The following is a 9,877-nucleotide window of genomic DNA, read 5'->3' as shown; positions in this document are numbered from 1 at the left end:
GGTTTACAGACCAAAATCAAGTCATTGTCATGAGTTAAAGTAAATAAATATCATCTTACCCATCTTTTGTCCTCTAGAGGTCAATTTAGATGAGAAATCATTTTACAAGGGACTAAAAAGAGTCTTGTTGAAATGCTGTCATCTCCCACAGCAAGAGAAAATGTTGGACTCACACATAAAGATTATAGAAAACTTTCATTAAAGCTTCATTAAGGGGCTGAAGACGTGTTAAGCCTGTTTGGTTCCAAACACACTAAGGCACAACTATGAATGTTTCGGTTCAGAACAACATGTTCCTGCACACTAATGTCATGAATGACATCACGCACAGTCAAAAGTTAATTACATACACATTTGCTGTTGAAAGCCTTAAAACTGAGCTTAAATCTTGAGGAAGTGACGTGTATTGAAAAAACAAAAGGGAGAAATTAGTGTCACAACAGGAGAGCTGTAATTAGATCCTGTCATAATTCTTTAGCCTACTTCTCTAGTCTTCTCTCTTTCATGTAAGATAGTGATCTATGCTGCAGTGTGAGACATATCTGGAAGTGTTTGTCGATGGATATTTATTACCTGGTGCTCTTTACTTCTACTGAGGTTAGGTCCACAGGGCACTCACCTCTGGATTGATGGGGATTTTGTGTGACCCCCTTTGAAAAGGCACATCCAACAACCGAGCTGAGTTGCAAAGAACACAGATTTTAAACATGACGCAAGGACATAATGTGGCCTTAAATAAAGATACCTTTTTCTTAAAAGCACTTTGAAAAGACCTGAACTTGTAGTGGATGTCAGCCATCTGGGGCCAGCATTCCTAAAGAGCATCTCTGTAAATGCACTCTCTGTGCTGCTGCTTTTATATGATCAGGGACTATTTGTATTATTTAAAAGCAAGCTTACCAGAGACCTGGAAGTCTATTCTAATGGACTCAGTCCTATGTGTGCATAACCAACTCATTAGTTATACATGGGCCAAACCTGGTCACTAGAGAGACAGAGTAGGTATGACAGCAACACTGCTCTCTTTAAAAAGAAAGCATCAGCCAGGTTCACGAACATCTACCAAAAACGAGAAAGCTCTAAACATGACACAAACCCGTCAAAACAATCCGAACTGCTTGTTTCCTTCTCTGAGCTTCAGTACCCCACCCATCCATTAAATCCCAGTCAGCTGTTGTTCTATTGATCTGTTTGTCAGAAATACAGCTGACTTTACAGAAGCCTGGCCATAAATCCTGCCTCCTCTCTGAGACAATGACAATGCATTTTTGTCATAATGTTGCGCATCATCTTAGAGATGATAAACTACACATGTATGTTTTGTATCTAAACATTCATATATGCAAACCGTTAAGAGGAAAGTAACGAGAAGAAAGGATGTGCACACTGAACCAGCAACAACACGAACATGCTTTTGCCACTCACCTGCCAGACGAGCCTCTCGAGCGGGCTTGCTGAGCATATCTAGGGCTTTGGAGGTAGAGGACCTGATGTGGTCACTGAAGGACCTCTGCAGTAGCAGCAGCCTCATGGAGCGAGACATGGTGATCCACCTAAGCTTACCAATGTCAGACTCCCACTCTATCTGCACACTTATTCCTGACTAAGTTGGCTTTTGTGCATTTCCCTCTCGTCAGTTAATTGGATAATATCTATCTGGAATAGCTTAAACATCACTATCATCAGTGCTCAAATATCCAAGCGTAATCTGACTAGTTTCTGCATCTACCTGGTTTTGAGCTATCTTCTGCATTGGGCTGCTTCTCCTTCTCCTTCTGTTCTGTTCGAGTCTGGACTGTACACTCCCGTCTGCTGCAGCAGGCATCAGTGCGGTAACTGCTGGGACACATCCAGCCAGTGCTGCAATGCTCTCATATTCTATTCTGCCAGAGTGTGTGTATGTGTGTGTGTGTGTAGTGCTGTGTGTTAAGGTGAGTAAGTGCTTTCTGACAGAAGCTTCATCCCTCTCTGTGAATAAATGAGTGGGTCACAGTCACGACTTGCATTTTATCCTGTATGTCTCTCTATTTTTGCCTCTTAACTGTTCCACCTTCCTTCACATCCAGTCTATTTACACCTGCCCTTCCCTGTCTAGACACAAGGAGCATCAATGCCTGTTATATAATGTATTTCCAAGCCAGCATGCTTGTTCTGAAGTTCCACCTGCCCTCATCTTAAAGAAATAATACGAAATGGAAGTGACGGCAATGAAGGGGTGCAGGATAACATCTAGATCCACTCAGAGAGGACAAAATGTTAGAAGCAATTAAAGAGTGAAAAAAAGTGAGTTTAACTTGCTTTGACCACAAAAACTTCTGTCATTCCCAACAGTCAATAATCACTTTCCTAAGCCAATCCTGTGTTAAACCGTCCGACTCATAGCATGACTTACTGTAAATATATTATGGACAGACGAGAACATACAGTGAACACATACAAACACACACGTCCATAAACACAAGCTCAAGTAAATTCTATTAGTTATTGAGAAACACACATGCACTGCTGATTCTTACATAACCAAACTTAAGCTTCTGAAATGGCCAAAAACAGCATAATACAATCCGTTACTACTTGTACCACTGCGGTGTTGATCGGATAATCATGATTTGGCTTCTATTTAGCAAGTACAACTCTCTGAGATCAGCGAGGAAGCTTAAGCATTGGCTGAATTTAAAAAAAGAAGCTGTAGTAACATTTCGAAAACTTTAAACTGATTTTTGTACTCTTTTATTTTTTGGTGTTGATTTGGTGTCACATTGCAAAGGTGGGGCTACTTTAAGCCTTTGAAAGATAAAATCTAAATAGGAATGTGCCTTTCAGTCAAATAAAAGTTTGTTATTACATTTTAAATGGTTTTAATATTTCATGCAAATTTAATAAAATGCTGTAAAGACAAAGAAAACACAAACTTGCACGAGAGCTACGCTGTGTTTTTAATGTTAATGCTTAGTACTCTATTTTTACATTAAAAAAGGCTCATAGTGTTACCTATATGTGAAATGGTAACTTCTTTTTAATTGAATGCTTTTAGATTCACCAATTTGCATAAACTGCAATTGTAAATTCACCAATCAATAAACTAAGGGCTGTGGTTCAAAAGGTGGAGGGTCATTCACTAATTAGAAGGTTAGTAGTTTGGTACCTGGCTCCTCTACTCTCTATTTGCCCTTTGGCAAAAAATCCCAAATGACCTCCTATGCATCCATTAGCATGCTTGCTAGGAAACTGGGAAATACTTGCAGTATTTGTTATGACCACCTTTATTCTTCAACCTATCTTTCTTGTAATCTTTTCAGGAACAGTTCTCCAGATTTCTTTCTTTCTGAGATCATTGTCATGCTGACAAATCGAGCTGTTGCCAATCAGATGTTTTCCAGATGGTACTGTGTTATAGATCAAAATCATAATGTGGTTTTCTGTGTTCATAATCCCATAACTTTTAAAAAGACTTGCAATAACATTGGCTAAAATGCAGCTCCAAACTACGACAGGCTTCGCCATGTTTTACAGATGGCTGCAGAGGCTCTGTTGTACCTCTCTCCGGACCTCACCTGTTGTTGTGATAAAGATTTGTTTCAAAGACTTGGATGTATCACTACATAAAAACTGTTGCCACTGGTTTTCAGTCCAGTTCTTGTGTCATGTGTCATACCTGAGCCAAAGTTGTGCTTGAATGACTCATAAGTCAGTATTAAGTGAGATAACTGTGTTTTCCAGCTACAACAGGACATTATTTTCAGTACAAAGGCAAGCAACAAGCTAGTGATTGCAATGGAGAATTTAGCAGCTAAAGCGCAACATATTTTCTTCAGAAGATAATGAAAAGACAAGACAAACAGTGATTGTTTGACCAGAAAGAAGACTGCAGAAAAATATATTATAAGGTGATAATAATTTCATTTGCATTCAGTTTGTTATGCAGCCCCCAAATAATCACCCACCCAGAAAAAAAGTTAATTTCTCACAGTTTACTGAACTTAAAAACACTCTATCGTCTTTTAGGCCCAACAGTCTCATACTCGTGTGTGTGTGTGCGTGTGTGTGTGTGTGTGTGTGTGTGTGTGTGTGTGTGTGTGTGACTATTTGTGTTCTGCTAAACTGCATTTTGTTACATTTCACACTAAGCTCACACTTGAGAAAGATCAGCCAGTCATGCTGATTGCTTCAGCAAGTGAAGGTAATGCTTAGGCTAATTGCAGTTTCAAGATAGCATTGTGCTCATCACGGCCAGTTGACTTTATGGTCTCCCGGGGTTTGCTGAGACTCATAACGTTGGATTGTTGCATCTTAACCTTTTCACAACCTTTTAGTTCATGCTCCCACAACTGTGGACTGACGTCCTGGACAACCTAATAAATAAGGATTAGGGCGTGATAAAGAAAAAGAAACTATGGAAGTATCAGAGTTTCCGTTCCTCCTTCACACACTGGTTTGACTCACATGACATGAGTTGTTGTTTTCAGGCGAGTGCGCTTGTGTGCGTACACCAGGACACAAACAGAAACCATCTGGGTCAGTGTGTGTGTATCACAACATATCGGTGGACTTTCCCTCTCTGTCTCCAGTATACCTGTGATAGGGGGCAATACGCAGACTGTAACCTGGATATGAGGGTAAATATGCTGAAGCAGAAAACAATGCAAGTCTCACACCTCAGGAAGGAAAGCTCTGCCAAATGCCTTCTTTGTCAAACAGCCTGCCAGGAGTGTGCACGAATACCAGAATCCACAGAATACAGTCTGGAGAGGGTTACATGCCAACATACTGACCCAGATATGGAGACAGGGGTGTTGTGCTTTGGGAAGACTTCAAACAGTGCATAGGAACAGTATGCCAGGGTCTTCCATCAAAATGTCTATGAAAAACAATACGCCCATTGCAGAAAAGCCAAAGATGTGTTATGTGTGTGTGTGTGTGTGTGTGTGTGGCACAGTGTGACTGTAATTGTGTGCAAGTTCCTTTGATGTGACCACCCACTTGATTTCTTAAGCTTGATTTAGACTTCTGTGATAAACCTACATCCTAACTTGCATAGTAACCGGAAACTTCTTTTGTCCCCACATTGCAAACTTCCACGGCATTCTAGTCATTGTGCTACGCGTTGACCTGACGTGTAGATACAATTTTCAGGAGGTGTTCGTCAGGTTACGCAGAACTTTGCTGCGTAGGGTTAAAATGGAGTTCCAGTTATGGCGTAGGTTATGATGTAGATGCAGAACTATACACTCCCTCACATGCTAGCTACCAGTTAATTCAAGGTATAAAAATGAAGTTTCCGAAATCACGAAAAAAAAACCCCCGACATCTTAAGATATATAAAAGAAAAAAATCCACCGACTGAGTGAGAATCTGAGTGAACCTCAGTCTCTCTCCTTGACAACCAAACAAGGGGAATAAACCAGCCAGGGAGTGACAGAGCCTGCTGAGCCAGGACTGATTCATTAGCCTCGGGACAGCATTGGCATGCTACACCATCATCACTGGGGAGATTTACAACCTCCTGGCTATGGATGAAAATTCCTCCAGGATTATTTAAGATAAAGAATATATTTAAGAGGATATACACCTCTTTGAAAATGATAATAAGGAGAATAGGGAGTGACATATCCAGAATGGCATCAATTGGTTACTTAGTTACCTCCCAACTTATCCATGTTTCTTATTTGAAGCAAAAACCAAAAAATATCTATTTCATGTGATGAAAGCCTTTGCAAAAAATATTCTCACATCCGATGTCTAAAACTAACTTTTTGGTTTCCTGACCAAGAGACAGACAAGCCAATCCACTGGCTAAGCATCGCAGAGATCAAATTTACATACATACATACATTTACAAAGATATTTAGGTAATAATTATGTATGCAACCTTAAAGACATGGTCATTATTTGAAACAAATTATGAACAAACAGAAGGACCTGTATAATTTATATAAATCTACTTCGCTATTAAATGTATTCAAGAATGAAACCAACTTGATGGTTTTGTTAAACATGTGATGTTTATCGACCTTCTATACACTCTCTGCAGTTACCCTGTTCCATTTACTCACCTTTGTGGTGGACAACCTCAGAGAATTACCCGCCAAATGGAAATTTTTACCCACATTACACCTGTTACCGGCCCTTCACACAGGGAGGTAGAAGGTAAGTGCCAGAAAGGTCAGAGAGTGTTTTTTAAACCACAACAGCACTTATTACCTCAACCTTAACCTAATGTCATGAGATTGTTTAGTGTAGCTTATTAGCCAAGACTGCATCATACCATAGATGCTAAGTGCAAATAGTTTCTATAAATGGTGACATTAAAAATAAAATACAACTAATATCACAAAGGTTTCTTTATCCAAAAAACTAAAAAAAGACAATTTTTTTTACGTCACAACAGCAGGTAGCTCCAAATGTTTGATTTTGCTGATGTTTTTTTCCTGATGCAACCCCAAAGGGATTTGTGTCTCTGACTGGGATCAAGCCTAAACCCATTACCAAAAAACTAAAATAAAAAATCAGTGACAAATATAAATTTCTCACCATCCATGTAGAACATTTACTCGGCAGCTTCCATGATAGTCTTCTTCTTCTACATACGTTGCATGTACTGTGGGTACTGAATCAATAGCTGTTGAACAGCTATAATAAGACTGATGACGCAAGGCCTCTTTCACCTCTTCTGGCTTATTTCTATAGAACAGGGGAGACTTTTGTTGTTGTAGGTTCGGGAGTTTCAGGAGGAGTTCCTGTTGTAAATTCCCCTTCATGTGTGGTTTCCTTTTTACAGTAAAGGAGATGGATGCCCAAAGAAAGAGCTCTCAAAATTCACAGGAGGAACACTTACTGTAATACAATATGATTCAACCAGAAATCTGAAGTAGCAGAACAGTGAAAGATCAAATGCTTCCAAACTTTTTTAAAATTCCAAACTATCCCAGATATCCTTTGACATCAAGCATGAGGAAACTGGATTATGTACATTCAAAGGGAACAGTTGTGATTTGCAGTTGTAAATCTTTCCACCTCAACTCAAAAGTTTGAAATATAAACCAACTCAGCTGCAGTATGTTACACTACCAGTCTCCATACAGGAAGTAAAGGAGAGGGTGTCAAATGGGAGGGGAGAGGAGGGGCTGGTTGGGGGGGGTTAGGCCATCAGAGACGGATGGGGGAGGCCAGGAATGTGACCTTGCACAAACACATTGACTCCTGTACTTGGTATGAAGTGGGGAGGGCAAAAAGTGGGATAAGGCAGACTCAATTAAAGAAGAGGAACAAGCAGCAGAAAACAAACATCAGTCATGAGCTGCTGTTGACTTGGCTCCAAATACGAAGAGCTTGTTTACATCTGTCAGAGCGCTTTCTCAGATGACAGCGCTGCCGTTAAGAGGGCAGCGCTGCAGGACTGCTAACTGTGATGTTCTCTGAATTAAGTGGGACGCTGTGTGGGAACGTGGTCTGTTGGAGCCAAAATGATCAGTCACAAGATCTGCAGAGAAAACGTGATCCTTAAGACACCATCTGTGCTCAGAGGACTGATTTACTTGTTTGCACAGATGACTAAGTCTGTCACATATTCCTCACAGATACACCATATTTCTAAGAACTTCTACTAAAGGAAAAAAAATAGAAAAATATACTTAAATTTCTTTTCCCCCCCCGTTTTATTAGATGAGTGGATCAGTTCTGTCTCTTTTACACAATAAGCCTTCTGTCTATTTATTGAGCCTTGTTCTGCTGAAGGTGTATTCCTCTTAAAAGGGAATTTTTCCTTCCCACTGTCACCAAGTGCTTGTTCACAGGGGTCACCTGCTTGGTGTGGTGTTTTTCGCTTATTGTAAAGTGTATTACTTATAATATAATAGACCACTTTGAGACAACTGCTGTTGTGATTTGGTGGCGTATAAGTCAAACTATTAAATATAGTTAAAACATCTTTTTAGCTGCTTCTTTCAGATTCAAATCTTCACATGAATCATATTGACATTACAGATCAGAAACTATTGACTTTATCCACACGCTGATATCTTTTCACTTGACCAGACGGCTGTGCCTTCAAAAGGGAGTTTTTTTATGTGAGATTTTCTAATGATTCATTCTGGGTTCCCCACAATTTAACGCTCAGGTCACTTCTAATAAACAATTATCTTACCGTCAGCCGTAAATACCAGTAACATCACTGTAACTGGAAAGAATAGTGACTAACAGGGAAACAGGAAAAAAAAAACAGCGCCAGACAGACATGATGAGGCAAGTTATTCACAGTCGGAGCATGAAGAATCCCACTGAGGGTATCTAACCCTCCAGTTTCCTTATTCTTCTTATCGCCAACTGCTAGCCAAGACATGTAGGTCCAGGTAAGAAGCCGGGATTTGACCCTGCTATTGGTTGGATGCCCATCATTGTGTTTTATATTTGCACTGGTTTGTATTTAGATCAGTTAGGCAGATCATGGTGCCTCTAAACTCAACTACAGCCAAGAAAAAAACACAGAAGACAGACCGACTTTGCTATCAGTAATCTGCAACGTGGATTTCTGACATGTTTACAACATTGCAAGTTTTCACATCAGTGAACATTCAGTTTAAGCTTGTGTGTTATTACCCTCAACAGTGTCTATTATTATCAAACTTAGTTTGGATATCAAGTTATATTGTGGATCTGGATCCCATTCAGCAAAGAACCTGGATTCGTTTCATTTTGTAGGCAGCACATATTATCTTGTTTTGGCAAGACCACTGTCACTGGTTCAAATAACAGAAGCTGTTGTTTGAATCATAAACAATAAAAATGCCAACATTTAGCTTTTTTTGTTACTTTGTGCTCTATCTGCTACACTCTGTCTTCTCTGTCTTCAAAAATTAAAACACCATCATTTAGCTGTTAGCTATTTTCTCTTTAGCTTGCAAATTATGAAATATAGGTAATCAAATAATGTAGGATATTGGTAAAAAAAAGATTTGTTTTCAGTAAGATAATTATCATTACTGTACTGGATACGGATTTAACCAAGTGCTATAATAAACAATTATGTTTTTCTGCTTTCACATTTCAGTTTCTGGTTATGACATGGAGGGCGATGTCTACGACATTTCTAAGTCATAAATTGGCAATAAAGGTTACTCCCAGATGATGCAATAGTACTGTAAGAAAAGCTTCACAGTAGCTAACCCTAGTTGTTAAACCTCACCCAGCCATACCAACTATGTGCTACCTTAACCTGCTCAAATAAAGAGCAGATAAAGGAGTGCTTGTAGTGTTCAGGCCTACAGCAGAAAGCATTAAAAATATTAAATCCTCCAATACAGGCTGTCTTTGCTGTTTTCCTTGTTGTGTTTTTACTCCACGAGGCAAGTCTGTCAGCTTCCTATCTTTTATCCAAGAAAAAGTTGCCTCTGAGGATAAACAGAGCCTTTTTTTGTTTAACAAAAATTGCCTCTTTGTTATAGTAATAATACATTTGTGGTAATGAATAAATAAATGAATAAATCTGAGTGTATTCTTAGTTTCAGCAGCATAACATACACATTGCATCTCTCACCTCATCATGACTGTCCTTATCCTCCAATGGTATGCGGTATGTCTTGTGTCTTTTCTTGCTATTACAGTTAACTGGTGCTTTGCAGGCCCTGTAAAATCAGGCAATAACCAGCAGGACAGGAGCTGTAGCTCTGCAGAGCAACAGACACATGGTCTTTGTGCGCAGCCAAGCCATAACACTGGCTAAGGTACATCCAGTGCCACAGGCAGGTCATCAACCGTGCCATTAGGGAGCATGGACTGTGGAAACGTCTTGTTGATCACTAGTGAGCTTCTGTTGTTGCACACATAGTAAAATTAACCATGAATGAGCTGTCTTTCATAGCAGTGCAGCAGGAGCCTTCAG

The 9,877-nt window shown here is 39.6% G+C and overlaps 1 protein-coding gene across 2 annotated transcripts in view; it reads right to left on the bottom strand.

The window, feature by feature from the left end:
* dlc1 (DLC1 Rho GTPase activating protein) overlaps positions 1–6,567 on the bottom strand; it is a 54,693-nt gene extending 48,126 nt beyond the window's left edge. The window contains exon 1 of one of the 2 annotated variants that reach the window (XM_005741084.2): positions 6,532–6,567. In XM_005741084.2, the coding sequence (XP_005741141.1) occupies positions 6,532–6,547 (16 nt within the window). In that variant the 5' untranslated portion in view covers positions 6,548–6,567. Of the gene's footprint in view, positions 1–1,425; positions 1,836–6,531 lie in introns of those variants that run through there. The other variant, XM_005741083.1, reaches the window with a different exon arrangement.
* Positions 6,568–9,877: the final 3,310 nt, after the last annotated feature.

Source organism: Pundamilia nyererei, unplaced genomic scaffold (assembly GCF_000239375.1).
Source record: "Pundamilia nyererei isolate P.nyererei 1_Seehausen unplaced genomic scaffold, PunNye1.0 scaffold00107, whole genome shotgun sequence".
NCBI lineage: Eukaryota > Metazoa > Chordata > Actinopteri > Cichliformes > Cichlidae > Pundamilia > Pundamilia nyererei.
Note: the sequence above shows the minus strand (reverse complement) of the source record. Positions and strands in the feature narration are given on the sequence as shown.